We start from the raw sequence: 15642 nt of genomic DNA, 5'->3' as shown, positions 1-15642 counted from the left end.
ACGGCCAAGACGCTAGTCTGTTTCTGATATAGGTGTACGCTAGTGAATACTAGTGGAGACGAATATCAGAATCTCCCCGCCATTCAATCTTCGATAACACAATCGTCCCTCATCGAAAGTCTTCAGACAACGACAACTACATTCTCGATGCGAACTGCTAGTTAGTAATCATGTTGAAAGGAAGAGGAAAAGTTTTTGCGCCGAAGAAGGTTGTCCGAAAACCGCAAGGTTCAGCGCCGCCTTCCTCGCGCCCCAGCGTCGAGCGATCATCTCAGACTCCTGCACCACAACCCTCACAAGAAAGTGTCACTACCGTACCAGAAAAGGCCAATGTCCCGGAATCTACTGTCGAAAGCGATGTGCCACATGCTGAACCAAACCGACGACAAATACCGAGCCAGGAAGATCAAGAGCAGGCAGTTGCGTCAGTGACTCAAGATGGAGGCAGCACTGCTCGACCGGATTTGAAGAGGAAGGAGAGGGGAGATGTGATCGCTCCACCACCGCCGAAACGGGTTTCTACAGCCTCTGAGAGGCCAAACGTTCCTGCAGCTACAATCGAAGCTCCAATCATCGACATTTCAAATCAAGAGAATACTCCTCAGCCTGAACCAAGTCCAGCCCAAGTGGCTTCCACAGCACAACCTCCGTCGATATCCACGCCTGCCTCCCAGACCCAGCCAATCTCCAAACCAGCAGCTCGGCCGAGGATAATCCCTCCAAAGCAGAAGCAAAAAGCAGTTGATGTAACGGCCTCGCAAGCACCTACAAAATCTCCAGAGTCCAGAAGACAGCATGGACCAAGTGCAGTATCCCAGCCTGTACAATCCACGTCGCTGGAACCCGCCAGCACCCCTTCGGAAACCAGCGCTTCTGCTTCAGTACCTACTCCTCCTGCGGCCATACCCGGGGCCAACGAACAACCACCCGAAACCTTGATACCTGAAGCTCCAATACGGACTACAGAAGAAGAGCATCCAGCATCCCCCAGCCCAGAAAGGTCTCCGGAGCCGCCACGGCACAGATATCCTTCTCCACAGAATATCGTACGTCTAGCAGATGAAGGGCCGGCCGAGTCCTCTAACATGGGACGAGCTGGAGGTGGAGGGATTGGTATTGGATCTGGAGATATATCTTTGCGGCCAGGAGAAGTAAATCAAGCTTCTGAGATTGTTCCAATTGGGGCTCTGAATCCTGATGGTACATCTGGTGCTATACAAGTCGATGAACCTGCTTCCGCTACTGAGAGTTCTGCTGAGAAGGGCAAGGATAAGCCAAAGAGAAAATACACCAAGCGGAAAAAGGTTCAACCCCCCGGAGACGGAGAAGATGCTCGAACTACTCTTGGGATGCACTTGAACCGGCCGCGTCGAGTTGCAGGCAAGAGGAAGGACAAAAAGAAGGATGGAACCAGAGGCAGAAAGGAACGTGCTGCAACTCCAGAAGGTGCTTCTGATGAAGAAATCGACCAGTCTACACTTACCATGACGGATCTCTGCAGAGACTTGCGTATTGGCAAGAAATTCAGTAGACACAAGGAGATCAAAGATCGAGTCGAAGCGAACAAGAAGTTGAACATAAAGAAGAAGATGATCATGAACAACCCCGAAATCGATGGCCTCGTCGGCGATGGACCTCCTGACGGCGCCGCAATAGCATCTGGATCCGGATCCGGAGCTCCAGCACCAACACCATCAGAAGACCGCGAGCCCACCCCTGAAGTCGCCGCAGGCGCAGGCGGAGGTCCTCAAATCCGCCTCGTCAACGGCGAACTTGTAGTCGACGAAGCCTCCCTCCAAATCGACAGACAAGCCCGCGCGCGCGCCAACGCCATCGACATGGAAGAAGTAATCGAAGACGACTTCACCCGCGTCATCACCTCGGGGACGTACATGAAGCGCGAGAAATCTATGCTCTGGGACCACGCGGCGACAATCCGCTTCTACGAAGGGCTCGCCCAGTTCGGCACCGACTTCGAGATGATCGCCAAGCTCTTCCCACACCGCAACCGCCGACAGATCAAGCTCAAATTCAACAAAGAAGAGCGCGCACACCCGGACCGCGTCACCAAAGCGATGGTCGGGCCTAAAAAGCGCGCCATCGACCTCAACACCTTCGAGCGCCTAGCAGACGAGAAACTCGAGGATGTAGCGGCTATTGAGGCCGAGTACGAGGAGTACGAGAATCAGATGCTGGCCAAGGAGAAGGAGGAGATGGACGCGGCGGCGGAGATTACGAGGCAGAAGAAGGCGGCTATTCAGGGGGCGGCGGCGGCGAGGAAGATCCTCGCGACGATGGATAGTGATGAGGAAAGGGAGGGGGAGGGGGAGGTGAGGGTCGATTCGGCGAAGGAGAATGGTCATCAGAGGAGGAGGGGCCAGAAGAAGAAGAATAGGCATAGTCATTATGCGGGGGGCGAGAAGGTTACGGTTTTGGAGACGATTGATTATTGATTATTGATTTCGTTCAGCTAGAGAAAATAGTGCTCTCGGCTTGGCTTGGATCGGATCGGAAAAGCAGGGCGGATGTGTATAGAGCCTTACCTAGGGTGAAAGCAGAGGCATGTGTACGATTGTGTAGATTTGCATAGATAGATAGATGCGCACAGCCTTCCATCTGAAGACCATTTAAGACTATACTTGGCAGACGAATCTATAGACCAGATCTTTTCAAACAAACATGGAAGTAAACAAGGACCGACCCAAGCGAGGATTTGAGGAAACGAGGAAACAAGTAAACTTCGCAAAGAGAAAAGGATAACAGTTTAATCATTTTTCCCACCTCCCAATCATCATCATCACAATCATCTCATCTCATCTACTCATATCAATCTATGCATATTTCCCCCTTCTCATGCAATGCAATGCACCACCTCCTTCTCCCCAATCTTTTGTCCCCCTTCTTTTCCCCCTTCCTCATCCCATCCCATACCATTCCCTTCCTTCCCCCTCTACTCCTTCTCAATCAACTTCTCAAAAAGCGGCCCCACAACCTTCGCACTCTTCTTCAAATACCTCTTCTGCCCGCCCTCATAATCCACAAACGTAACCCCAAACCTCGTCTCATACCCCTCCGCCCACTCAAAGTTATCCATCAGACTCCACGCGAGGTACCCCCTAACATTCACACCATCAAGCGTCACTGCCTTAGCAAGCGCATCGATATACCCCCTAAAGTACTCGGCGCGGAACTCATCGTCCAAGATCTTCTCCAGAGGTAAGTCATTCTCGCCTTTGAGCGAGGTGCCGTTCTCCGTGCAGTAGATCTTGGGATTACCGTACCGCTTGGACAGCCAGACGAGCAGATCGCGGAAGCCTTGTGGGTTGGGCCGGAGCCAGAAGGATTGAGTTTCGGGGCCGATGTTCTCGCCTGTTTTGGATTCGAAGAGGGTTTCGAGGTTGCCGAGGAAGTCGTCTGCTTCGGGGATGGTGGTCTTGTGCTTGATGTAGTTGGCGGTGTAGTGGTTCATGCCGTAGAAGTCGTTGGAGCCTTGGACGAGGGCGATTTCCGAGGGTGTGAATGTGGGTAGGCGGTCCCCGAGTTGTTTGACCATTGAGGCGGGGTAGTGGCCGTGGTAGATGGGGTCGGCGAACCAGGAGATGCTGAATTCGAGTTTGCGTTCGGCGGCTTCGACGTCGAGGGGGTCGGTGGGATCCCAGGGGTAGACGGCGTCACCTGGAAGATTGTGAGTAAGTATAACCGAGGGTTTGGATTTCAGGAGGGATTGGGGAAGACCAACCATTCAAAGTGATACCAATCTCACCACCATTCTTTGGCTTGAATTCCTCTCTGTAAATCTTGACCGCTGTTCCATGAGCAATCAAGAAATTGTGTCCCACAATCCAACACTCCCTACTACTATCACCCACCGGCGATTTCGTCCTATCACTTGTATGTCCTGGCGCAAACAATCCAGTGTTATATCCCAAGATCGAACTACACCACGGCTCATTGAACGTAATCCAATGCTTAACCTTCGGAATGCCCTCAAACAAAACTCTCGCATAGTTGGCGAAATCCGCCACAAACTCCTCCTTGTTCAGAAGCCCTCCATATCGCTTATCCAACGCATCAGGCAGATCCCAATGGAAGAGGGTCACGAAAGGGGTGATCCCCTCAGCAAGGAGATCATCCACGAATTTCTTGTAGAAGGCGATACCGGCCTGGTTGACGGGGTCGTTGCGGCCTCCCAAGGGGATGATTCGTGACCAGGCGATGGAGAAGCGGTAAGCTTTGGCGCCAGTTTCTTTGAGAAGGGCGATGTCTTCAGCGGTGCGGTTGTAGCTGTCGCAGGCTACGGCGCCTGAGGAGCCGTCGGCGATTTTGCCGGGGATGGCGCAGAATGTGTCCCAGATTGAGGGGCCTCGGCCGTCTGCTTCGGGGGCTCCTTCAATTTGGTAGCTGGGGAGTGTCAGTTTGGCCGAAGCAGAGGGGGAAGTCTGACTCTTGGAAGGGGACAAGAACCAGAGTTCAAGCATTAGTATACGGAGGATGGAGCACTTACGCAGCGGTAGCAAAACCCCAGAGAAAGTCTTTTGGAAGAGCTAGCGTCATATTGGGCAATAAATAAAGCAATCAAGCAAGTGATTTTTCTCCTGTCAGCTGTGTTGTGTTTGTGTTATGTTATTCCGGATAAACTCGACTTGGGTATACTTGGCAGGTAGACTGGCAAGTAAGTAAAGAGAATGAATGAAGAGAGGAGGGGGAAATGGAAGAGAAGAGAAGAAAAGAAGAAGTACAGAAGGAAGGGAAAGTGCCCTAGATATACCTACAAATGGAGACCGTGACGTTAGTGGGATGTCATGTCCTGATCTGTCCTATCCTCTCGTGTACTGTATCCGTCCGTCGTAAGGTATGGATCTGGAAAGTACTATATCCAGGTAGCTAATAGAATAGGTCTCTGCCGCAGCAGTATGCCCAATACCAGAACAGTAAAAGGCCGTGCAATCGAATCGATCGAATCTATGGGAAACCCAAGCCGCGCTGTCCGTTCACCCACGTTTCGGACCGCATAGACCGGCTCAATGGGCAGTGAGTGATCAATTGCTCGAAGAGGGGCATGGCCATGTTCGTGATGTTCCGAATTTCTACGCCCCACTGTTTGGCGCTGGGCAATGGCGGGGTTGTTTGCTGTGGTGCAGGTTGAATGGGGAGACGAGCGAATACTCGTAGTGAGGGGCAGCCTGAACATTGCGTTACTGTGCCCGGAATACGGGCCTGCGAGCCTGTGAAGCCGCCGCCGCCGGGATTACATCGGGCATTTGCGTTGACGAGAGTTCAAGTGACAGCCACTCGGAAAAATCATGGTTGAAGTTCTTGACCTTGAGGCCCTCACGTGGAGAGGCGTCTTGGTCGTGAGGCTGGAAATGGGGATGGGGTGGTCTTACCTGGGGGACTTTGTGGGTTGAAAATCGGATGGTCTCGGATGTCTTGCATGTTGAACTTCCTTGGGCTGGCTTGGATTGGATGTCAATGTTGGATGTTGTTTATTGGAATGGAGTAGGATGTTAGAAGTGCGGCATATTTAGAAAAGACTTCTTGTTTCTGCTTCTGTTGGTACATTGTATGTTGCTTCCTAGCTGTCAACGCCACTTAAATGCTTTTTTCTGCGCTGCTCCATTTGTATCAGAAAATACCTGCTCTCTTGAGAGAAGTCATAGCAAGCCATAGCCATAGCCATATCGAATCCTGACCATTAATTGGCCGTCTGATAACTTTATCGAGAGTTCTCCATCATTTATTACCTCCCGGTGTCATCCCTTCGTAATATCATACCCCAATTCAACCGCCTACCATCCGTCCCGTCCATTCACCCCAAGACTCCAAAGCAAATTCCATCCCCATTAATATCCCTCAATGCTCCATCACATCACCCTGATCACCATTGCCATCCACATCCCCCAATTTCCTCTTCGCCGGAGACTTGGTCCCCTCACCAGCACTCTCCTCCTCCTCAGTCCACTCCACAATTTCCCACTCCACCTTAAATCTCCCATTCTGACTCCTCCTCTTCCCCCAACTCCTCTGCACATTCCCCAACTTACTACCCTTAACCATCGTCTCAAACCACGGCAATCCCTCCTCCCCAACTCCACTTCCAAGCCCACTCTCACCTCTCTCCCTCTCACTCAACACACCTCTTCCTCCCCTCCCAGCAGCACTCTCCTCAATAACCTCCCTCTCACCCACCGCATCCTCCACCGCCTCGCGCGGCAAAACCCCCAAATCCTCCAGATCCCTCAAATCCTTACCCGCCAAACTCCCCAGCGTCAACGAGATATAGCTCGCCTCAACGGGCGTCTCCTCACTCCAGTACGCCAGCGGCGTGCCGCAGAAGCCGCAGAAGTGGCGCTTGCTGCTCCGTTCGGAAGGGGAGGTATACGTGCGGCGGATGGAGGCGTGGGATTCGTCGTCCATGAAGGCGTAGGTGGTGGATTCGTACCAGGAGAGGGGGACGCGGAGCCAGGCGGAGAGGGGGGTTGCTTGGAATCGGCCTGGAGGTGGAGACGTTGGTTAGCTAGCTGAGGGAGGTACAAGCTGGTTTTGAGGGGATTGAGAGAGGTGGAATGGTTGCATTGTTGTGAAGAGAGTGAGGGGATGTGAGGAAAAGAAGAAGGGAACATACGATGTCCATGTCCACTATCAAAGAAAACCTGTGGCCTCTCCGTTGCGTCCTGCGGAATGCGAATCGTGTATCTGTTCCTGCCGCAGGAGCAACCTCCGTGCAGTGGATGGTTGTGATCCATCGTCTGTCTGTTTGTCTCTGCAATCGCGATCCAATCCGAGTTTCCTGCTCTCTCGTGGTCCGAGAGGATGTTGGTATACTGTATGAAGTGTTTGCACTTGTAATCAGGTCGCAAAGAAATATCAATGGGTTGATGGTAAGTAAGGAAGTGCTGTGCTGCCTTGACGTGGGTAACCTGCAGAGCGGCGTGCAATTGGTGGTTTGGGTGGTGTGGTGGGGGATGTGAAGGTGCAGTGGGGAATGGAAATGGAAGTGGAGGCTGCCGTGGTGGTGTTGGTCGCCTGGTGGCCTGATCGTAAATGCATTGAAACTTCTAGAAATTGGTTCCGACATTCTTTTTGTTTCTGCATCACAACGGCTTTTTGATTCACTGTCACTTTCAGTATCCAGACTTGGCGAGTTAATGAGTGGAAACTGTTTTGTATTCTGTGCTCTTCATTCTCTAAAGCTACATTTGTGTTTGCTGGGAATAGGAAGCCAGAGCTTGTAGGCAACCTGTCTTCCTGAAAGTGCTTTGGAAACAAAAGCACATATGCCTTTTTCAGCATGGTAAAGCAAATCCTCAGACATATTTCCTATCTGTAAAGCAGTGCAAGGTGCACATGTCCTTATAACTCAAGAACAAAGCTGCAGAAAGTGTCCACTTCTAGCATCCTGTACAGTCTTCTGCCATCGTTTTTGTACTTTTTACATCTCGATATCTCTATCATAGTATTTGCAATTCTGGATACCGAATTCTTTTGCGTTTGCATGTCTAACTCGGTGGTGTTATTAGTCCTGCTCTCAAATGTGAAGCTCAGAAGCATCATATCATGCACTTACTCAGGATCCGTACTCCTCTCTACAGGCTCTGTGACTGCTTTCAATTGAGAGGATGCTGTCAACATCCTTCCCAAAATTCATCCGAAGCTGTTTTAGCTTCCCCCAAACGATCCGACAGCTCGACCAGTTCATCAACAAGCTTACCCACATCCTCCCGTCCCTCAAACTCCATAACATCCTTCATAATAGCCTCATTCCACATCCCCTTCAGTTCCTCAATAACTTGCTTTCTCCTCGCCCACTCCGGCATGTCTCTCGAGCGGTGGGTTTCGGGAAGCCAATCAGCAACGATGTCCAGGTTCTCCAGCATCTCACAATACTTCGGCATGGCTGCGTAATCGAGTTGGACAAACGCTGGTGATGAGTAGATTTCCTTGAACAGATGGCCATCAGCTTCGACGGACAGTGTGCCGGTTTGGTAGAGAGCTGCGTCGACTTGAGGATTCTTGCTGTAGGCTATGGCGTCGACAATCTGCGGCATGATGGCGTGGTCGTTTGTGCCGCCTGCTTCGAAGCGCATGTAGGCCATACGGATCGATGAGCCCAGCATTGTCAGAGGCTCCTTGAGCTTTCTATCCTTCTCAAGGTCTTGAGCTTTCTCTGTGAGATGGTTGACTTGCTCGGGAGTTGCACCATGACGGCTGGCCTCCTCGAGCTCTTGAATCTTCAATTTGAGTGATTCATTCTCCTCAATTACTGCCTTCTGTTGGATCTGTTGACAATTCGCCTTTCCCTTAAGGTCAGTCAGTTCTGCTCGTAACCAGAGAACTTCCTTCTCGAGCTCAGCGTGTTTCTCAGCCTTGCTTAATGCCTCCTTCTTGCTGCTCTCCAAAGCTGCGTTTGAAGTACGAAGTTCGGTCATCCTGGCACAAAGCGCGTTAGCCCAGCTGAGAAAACCCCCGTGCTCCTGTGTCTTTTCATGAAGCTGTTCCTTAAGCTCTCGCATGTCTTCAAGCTTTAACTTATGGACTTTAGCATCCTCCTTTAGCTGTTTAATGGTTTGATCCTTCTCCGCATTCTTATCCAGCTCGAGGATGAACTTCCGCTCCACACCCTTTAGATGCTCAAGCTCCGTCGTAGCTACCTTGAGCTTTCCTTCTAGAGTCTCAATCTTGACGTTCTTCTCCTTGACCTGTTTCTGGAACTCCTCTCGCGCCGTCTTGTTCCCCTCAAGGGATTTGACCTTCACCTTTAGCGCTTCATTCTCCAAGTCAAGACGTCTCTTGTCGCTTTGAAGCTCAGCTTGATCCTCCTTCAACGAGTCATGATGCTTCATATATACCCTCCTATCTTCCTCCATTTGTGCGTACAATGCATCGTTCTCGTTATTGAGATTCACGTTCGCAATTATAGCATCATCCCTCTCGAAAACCTCCTTGTCGATCACGTTTCCCATTCCCTTGAGTTGTCCGTCCAATGTCCGCAGTGCTGATCTGACGTTCTTCATGCTTTGATGCAATCCGTCGATTCGGTCTTTGGCTGTGGCTTGTTTTGGCTTGGTGGCCTCATCTTTGGTGGTAGATGGCATCGCTATGTTTCATAGTCAGCAAGGTCTCGAGATGCTTATGAGGTTTTGAAAGCTGAATTCATGGTTGACGCGTAGGTATGGAGAGTAAGAGTCTCGTATACACGTTTATTTCTGGTCATTGGCGACTTGCCACGATATCAAATGCTCACCTTGCGTCCTTTCAGGTTTTTGCCGGAACGGTTATGTGGGCTGTGGAAGGTGAGGAGGAGTAGGAGGTGCAAGAGCTGAGATGCAAAATTGAGAATCAGAGCTCCGTTGCGAATGGTTGAACAGGTACAGTACAAAAATCAGAGCGCGTGGTTGACCGTACTGAAGTTTTGAGCAGTCAACAAGGCAAGCGAGCCGAAGTTGACCAAGTAGCTAGCTTCCACGTGGACCTTTCGGCCACCTCGACTGACCTCCTGTCCTACTGTAGATTTTAAGCACCTTTCTTTCTACCATTGTCATTGCACTTTAGGAGTGCAGCAAATCCATCAATTGACATCGAAAAAATACGACGCTCTTGCTTCATCACACGCCTCTAGAAGCTGACCAGATTTCAGCGAAGCAGTGTTGGGTAATGAGCCAAGTAGTTATGCATGTAACAGACTAGGTCGTATAAATCTTACGGGACCTTTGATATGCAAACTATCCGTGCTCCCTAAAAGTAGGCATTGTACAGACTGAAAGATTCCTGGCAATGCCAATCTTTCCACGTCTCAGAACTGAAAGCCTACGCGTCAATTTTCAATATGAGTAAAGGCCCCAAAGACACTTTATAAGACTGTTGAAAAGATGATGTTGATCGAGGCTCCATGTGAAAGAATGGCAAGGCTGGATGATTGCAGACGTTTTAATCATGCAGGCAATGACTTCAGGGTATTGTAGGCTCATTCTTGACATTATGGGGAGACTGGAGGATTCCTGGAATCCAGCTCTAGCTTCTGCATATTAGTTATACCATCCAAGGAGAAATTTTCACTTTCTGTACGCAAGGTAGGGTTGATGTTGTTGCGTGGGACAGAAACTTGTATCGATCCTCTCTTGGCGTATTTTGGCGAGCCCCTATCCATACATCCCCCGCAGTAAGTAAACAAAAGCATCGAATCATGACATATATATACAGTGCTACCAACGACAACCAACAAAGTCCTCAATCGCATTCGTGACATACAAAACACTCTGTTATAATGCCTTACAGCCTAAAATTCCTTGTACCACTAACATCAAAACCAATCAAAGCTTCCCCGCCGCACCACCAACCTCCTCGTCCAAATCTTTAGCGGCCTCAAACTGCTTTTTAATATTCTCGACATTTGCTCTACGACGAGCTCCGATCAGCAGGTAACGTTCCTACTTCGACCGTGGCGATGAACCCGAAATCAGGAGAATGAAAGTCCTCTTCAGCTTCGGCCCATCTCTTGACTCGAACTTTCGGGTTATTTCCATCCTTGTCCTGCTCCAAATTAGCTTTTCTGATACCTTTATCCAGGCAGCAGAATACACACGATATACTCCAGGAATCTATCAACGCTCTTCTCCTCCTCAAACATAAGAATCTCATCCGTCAACCACTCCAGCCTATCCAGCAAGAACCAATGATTCACATTCGCCTCAAACATCTCCGTCTTCCCATCAACCCACTTCTTAAACCTCCCTACCAATCGCTCACATAATTCATCATGTCCCTGAAGCAGAACCATCATCTCAGTTGTAGCGGGAAGATTCTTCGCAAACCGAATCGTAGCCTGACAATCAATAGTCCTCTTCAGCAGCTCCGGCAGATCTTCCCAATCCTCTCTCGACTGCGCCTCATAGATCTTCTCGAAGATTTGAAACAATGGATGCTCATCAAGGGTATCCGAGCCAGCAAATAAGTTGTTATCAACCTCCCCATTCGCACCACGAGCAGCAAGGATGCCTTCCAGGATTATACATTCATTCGGCTCGTCACCCTCGAGCGCAGCGCGTGCCTCCTCAAGGAACTGAATGCGTACTGCCGAGCCTATGGTTGCCATTGGTGCAATGACGTTGATGTACTCCTGTAGCTGTTCGACTATCTGTTCCTGCTGTGTGGCCTCCGTGACGCGATTGATGCAATCACGTCTGGGGCAGGGAGTATGGATGATATCAACGGTATCCCAGGGCATGTGGGTACACTTGCTGGGGAAGTTGGTGCAGTGGACTTCTTGGAACTGCCGTAGCTGTTTGTCGAGTTCTGTAGTATCGCTAATTGAAGCTTTTAGTGCTGCGGCGCACTTTTTGTACTGGTCGAGGAGTCTCTGGATTTGGGCATCTCCTAAGATCACGCTCAGCATGGTGTCGTTCTGTTGGAAACAACATGTACTCGTAGCTCGCGAGCTTGACATATGGAGGATATATGATAGGTACTTACGGGGATCTGTGAGAGCATTCTTGATTTCCTCTTTGTTGTCATCCCGCAGAGTATTTAGTGTAGACTTTACTGCCCACGAAACAGCACTCTTAGCCTTGCCTGCAATTGTCTTGGGTCGACTAGAATCCTTGAGAGGTATGTTATGAGATCTTTGAGAATCTGCGCTTGGTAGCTCTTCTCGAAGGCTACTTTTTGTAGCTATTGGAGGACGTCTTGTTGCAGGTCTAGAAACCTCGGGTGTTGGTGTCGTGGAAGTATCCCTGGGAGCCAATGCTGTCTTCTTGATTGTTATCGTTTTGACTGTGTTATCAGCTGGCTTTGGAATATCCTTGGTCGTACTTGGTGCATTGTCATTAACGTTAGGGCTTGTCATCGGCTGGCTCGCAGTCTTCCCTCCCACCAGAAGTCGATGTGTTGGAGTTGCGTAAGGGGCCATCTTTTCTACCACCGGTAAACCCTTGACCTCCTTGCTCAGAGCTGCGTACATAGCCATGGGATCAGAGCCAGACTTCGAATCTCTTGATGCTTCAGCCAAGATGTCTTCCAACAATTTGATCATCTTCTGCCGGACCTCCGTACTTTCGGTGCCAGGTCCATGGGCTTTAGCGATCCGATTTACGGTTTCTTCATCATTCACTAGGTTTTTGTATCAGTACCAGCTCCTGGAAGACTTGGATATGTATGATTGTGGAATTGTGTAGAACTGTTGCACAGGCACATATATGTTTGGGAACATAACTTACGTCCGGATACCTTGAAGAGACCAATCAAAACATTCCCAACCACGTTCTGGCGCTCTATTTCGCCCTTGAGGATCAAACTACTCAACTCCTTGTTATGCGTCTTCTTCTCATTCTCCAACGCGGCTTCAAGTGCCTTGCATTTTCCTTCGACCTTGGCAAGGTTGACTCTCCATACCGCCATACAGTCCTGTAAAAGATCAGCTTTCCTTCATCCTCAGCATCCTGCAGTATTAGAAAACAAACTCACCGTATACCAACTCAGCGGATGCGTCTTATACGTTGACTTCCGAACCATATCGGGAGTAATATTGTTCAGCATGCAGTCCATCGCCTCGATCTGCAGCTGCAACTCAAACTTGTCGCTTATGCACTTCTCGTTCTTTTGCATTAGAGCTGAGCATTGTTTGCTTTGTTCATCGTTCCAGTCTTGAATCTTCTTTGCGAGTTGCAGGTTCTGCTCGGCGTTCCTCTTTTGCTCGGCCGCTTCTTTTTCGAGGTTCTTGATCTTCTTCTCGTATCTTTGGTCGATGGCTTTGAGCTGTAGGAGATGAGATTAGCAATTCAGGAAATGACTGTGTGTCAGAGCTTTTAATCATTGTAGAGAAGTTCAATCGGCAAGAAAGGAGATAGAAAGGTACAGGGTCTATGCGACCTACCTGATCAGTGGCCTTCGTCTTCTGCTGGCGCACCAAAGAGAGCTGAGTATTCGACGTCTTGAGATCATTACGCAACTTTGCGACTTGCCGTTGCAGAGAGTTTACGAGCGCGGATTCAAATCCAGGTTTCTTCTCGTCATTTGCAGGTGAGGGCGCCGTTTCATCTAATTGATGTTGTCAGCTCGACTCCGGAAATGCATGAGAGATAGGCTTAGAGGCTTTTACCTTGTGACAATGTATCATTGAAGCTTGCTGGAGAGCTTGGGGTTTCCATCGTGACGCGTTATGTGGTTGTTGTGATTGCTGAGACGTCGTGAAGTCAGATCAAGGTAGGTGTGAGATCTTGATAAGGTGGTGGGGTTGTTTGTTTACTTTCGATGTCGCGAAAAGATCTAGCTTGGCGGAAGGCGTGCAGCACGTGGACACAAGGTTTGATGCAGATCGAACATTATCTCTCCATCGATCTTTTTCGTTGATTAAGTGAAAATGAAGCTTCTGCTGCTGCCTACGCAATGATATCCCTCCGTTCTGGCCACTCAACGGTCGAACAGGTCTCCTCAGCTCGTACTCCTCCTGCACAATATTTCTGTACTTAACTCTAACATCTGTCTTGTTCTACTTATTGTTACCAATCATTTTGAAACATGGCAGTTGCCTCTAATGGTGCGGTAGAAGTTGCCCATCCCCCAACAGCGACAGATGTATGGATATTGCTACCACCAGCACCCGTACTACCAAGTACTGGCTTCTGTACACTCCATTTTGCTCCATTTACAGAAGTTGGAGCTTGAAACCAGTCCCTGTTGCTTTGTGATATGGAGGCCAATTCATTGGTAGTGAAAGCTGATGTAGCCTGCACAGGATGATAATTCGGTACTGGCAAACCCAAAACACTTGTATGGGATACATATTGAGTTTGAACGTGGGAAGTTGGTGCCGGCGATTCCCATCCTCCTCCAAAATCTTTAGTCTTCACAACAGAGGGCGAGCCCCAGTCATCCTCAACATTCGTATCCCAATTTGGCGTATAATCGACCTGAGTGACTGGGCTTGTGGTATTCGACACCCCCATATTTTGTTGTCTGATTTGGTTGATGGCCTCGACATTCTGAACTGGTGTATTTGAGGGTCCGTTTCCAGAGTCAGCTGTGGCGGGTGGTTTCTTACAAGGACATCGCCCACACCAACAATCGTCGTCGTGTGGAAGTTGATCCCGCTGAGTCACGTTAGTAAAATTTCAGGTTTCAAGCTTATGGAATGTAATTACCGGCTTCCCTAATGGCCAATGTTCCTCCTTCTCGTATGCTAGAATCCCTTCTGTTGACCTCTCGAAGCTGGCTACATCAGATGCGAATTGGGGAATCTCATCATCACCAAACATTCCCTCGTCGAACTTGGCGGTCAACTGGTCGATGTCTTGCCAAACACGACACATCTCCTCCACGGTTCAAGTGATACCTCCGCTTGGCGGCACAGAACAGAGTTGATCTCTTACACCCGAGAATCTGGCTATGTGGCTCGCCATGATTCTATAACCATTGGGACTCATACCATGTAACATTTGGAAGTATTTCTTCTCATATTCTCCCAAATCCGTGCCTGCCGTGAATACTGCTAGATCTGCTTCAATGTTTTCCTCATGAGCAGCTATGTTGCCAGCTTGGACTAATTTCTTCTCCCTGCGGCTAACGGGCTCAACAACAATCGACTGAAGTACCATATGTCGCATGCGGATAGCGGTTCCGACATCAACCAGCGGTTTTTCGTTTGCTTGATCTTTCTCCAGTGCTGCAATTTTCAGCTCTAGACTTTGGGCGAGGTTTGCAAATTCTGCTTTCTGGGATTTCATGTCTTCAACCTGCCTTTGTAGTGCTTTAACGTCGGATCTCGATTCCAAGAGGTCGGCTTCCACCAGCTTGTACTCTTCCAAGCTTCGTTCATGTTGGAGAGAGACAGCACAGGTATCCTTGGTATTCTGCTGTATGCGAGCCTTGGCTTTTCCGAGAGCTTTTTTAACTTGCTCATGCTCCGCATTGAGGTTGGCGAGAGTTGCTTTCAACTCCTGATTCTCCTTGGCTAGTGGTTCCTTAGAGGCCTTTGTATCAGCAGCCTTCTTCTTCAATGCCCTGTTCTCCACCTGTAGCCTTTCGTGGGCCGATCGTGACTGCTTAGGTTCCTCGATCAGCTTCTGCGACCTCTGGACCTCCTTCTCGTGTTCCGCCATCATTTTCTTTCTCAATGCCTCCATTTCCTTCTGGTGTGTATCTTTCAGCTGTCGGACGTTATAGGTGTAAAATGCATTTGCACGGATCAGATCAAGATCAGTTTTCATGCCGACTTGAATCGCATCTTGGAGACGCGTGTTCAACGCACTCAGCTGATACTCGAAACTTCGACGGCAGCTTTCATGCTCTTCAGACAGATTGTATCCTTTGAGGTGATTTCTGGTTGTAGGGTTTGTTGGTGGATTGTTTCTGGCAAGGTCACCTTCCAAAGGTGTCGCAGCATGAGCGACTGAACTTGGTAAACTCGAGCCTTGAGGCCTTACATTGTCACCAGCAGTGTTCTTCGAGGGTAGTGAGTCATTGACTGCGAAGTGTTCTTCACCAGGCATCGCGGAAAGGTCGTTGCTGAACGTGTTGTTAGGCTGCTGGGGTTGGGTAGGTAGAAGAGATCCATCCTCCTCTGGGGAGACTGGAGGTGATGAAGGGAGGTCCATGTCGCTGCAATAACAAAATAGACGGATTGCTCAGCAGTGCTAAAACTGGCTCTGA

The 15642-nt window shown here is 49.5% G+C and overlaps 6 protein-coding genes across 6 annotated transcripts; 1 reads left to right on the top strand and 5 right to left on the bottom strand.

The window, feature by feature from the left end:
• Window positions 1-170: 170 nt before the first annotated feature.
• BDP1 (Transcription factor TFIIIB component B) lies at window positions 171-2453 on the top strand (the record flags this gene model as incomplete). Its single annotated transcript, XM_058503191.1, has 1 exon — window positions 171-2453. The coding sequence occupies one exon, from the start codon at window positions 171-173 to the stop codon at window positions 2451-2453; it is 2283 nt and encodes a 760-aa protein (XP_058362126.1).
• A 497-nt stretch (window positions 2454-2950) lies between these two features.
• ONS95_009590 (uncharacterized protein) lies at window positions 2951-4554 on the bottom strand (the record flags this gene model as incomplete). The annotated part of the gene is made up of 3 exons (XM_058503190.1): window positions 2951-3675; window positions 3740-4401; window positions 4505-4554. The coding sequence occupies 3 exons, from the start codon at window positions 4552-4554 to the stop codon at window positions 2951-2953; spliced, it is 1437 nt and encodes a 478-aa protein (XP_058362125.1).
• Window positions 4555-5853: 1299 nt separating this feature from the next.
• On the bottom strand, window positions 5854-6746 carry ONS95_009589 (uncharacterized protein; the record flags this gene model as incomplete). Its single annotated transcript, XM_058503189.1, has 2 exons — window positions 5854-6494; window positions 6626-6746. The coding sequence occupies 2 exons, from the start codon at window positions 6744-6746 to the stop codon at window positions 5854-5856; spliced, it is 762 nt and encodes a 253-aa protein (XP_058362124.1).
• Window positions 6747-7625: 879 nt separating this feature from the next.
• On the bottom strand, window positions 7626-9095 carry ONS95_009588 (uncharacterized protein; the record flags this gene model as incomplete). The annotated part of the gene is made up of 1 exon (XM_058503188.1): window positions 7626-9095. The coding sequence occupies one exon, from the start codon at window positions 9093-9095 to the stop codon at window positions 7626-7628; it is 1470 nt and encodes a 489-aa protein (XP_058362123.1).
• A 1300-nt stretch (window positions 9096-10395) lies between these two features.
• ONS95_009587 (uncharacterized protein) lies at window positions 10396-13142 on the bottom strand (the record flags this gene model as incomplete). Its single annotated transcript, XM_058503187.1, has 7 exons — window positions 10396-10530; window positions 10583-11373; window positions 11470-12105; window positions 12213-12399; window positions 12460-12750; window positions 12869-13032; window positions 13094-13142. The coding sequence occupies 7 exons, from the start codon at window positions 13140-13142 to the stop codon at window positions 10396-10398; spliced, it is 2253 nt and encodes a 750-aa protein (XP_058362122.1).
• A 351-nt stretch (window positions 13143-13493) lies between these two features.
• ONS95_009586 (uncharacterized protein) lies at window positions 13494-15587 on the bottom strand (the record flags this gene model as incomplete). Its single annotated transcript, XM_058503186.1, has 3 exons — window positions 13494-14084; window positions 14136-14261; window positions 14364-15587. The coding sequence occupies 3 exons, from the start codon at window positions 15585-15587 to the stop codon at window positions 13494-13496; spliced, it is 1941 nt and encodes a 646-aa protein (XP_058362121.1).
• Window positions 15588-15642: the final 55 nt, after the last annotated feature.

Source organism: Cadophora gregata (genome assembly GCF_030347475.1).
Source record: "Cadophora gregata isolate MNR1 chromosome Unknown scaffold_3, whole genome shotgun sequence".
NCBI lineage: Eukaryota > Fungi > Ascomycota > Leotiomycetes > Helotiales > Ploettnerulaceae > Cadophora > Cadophora gregata.
This window is presented reverse-complemented; position numbering and strand designations above follow the sequence as displayed.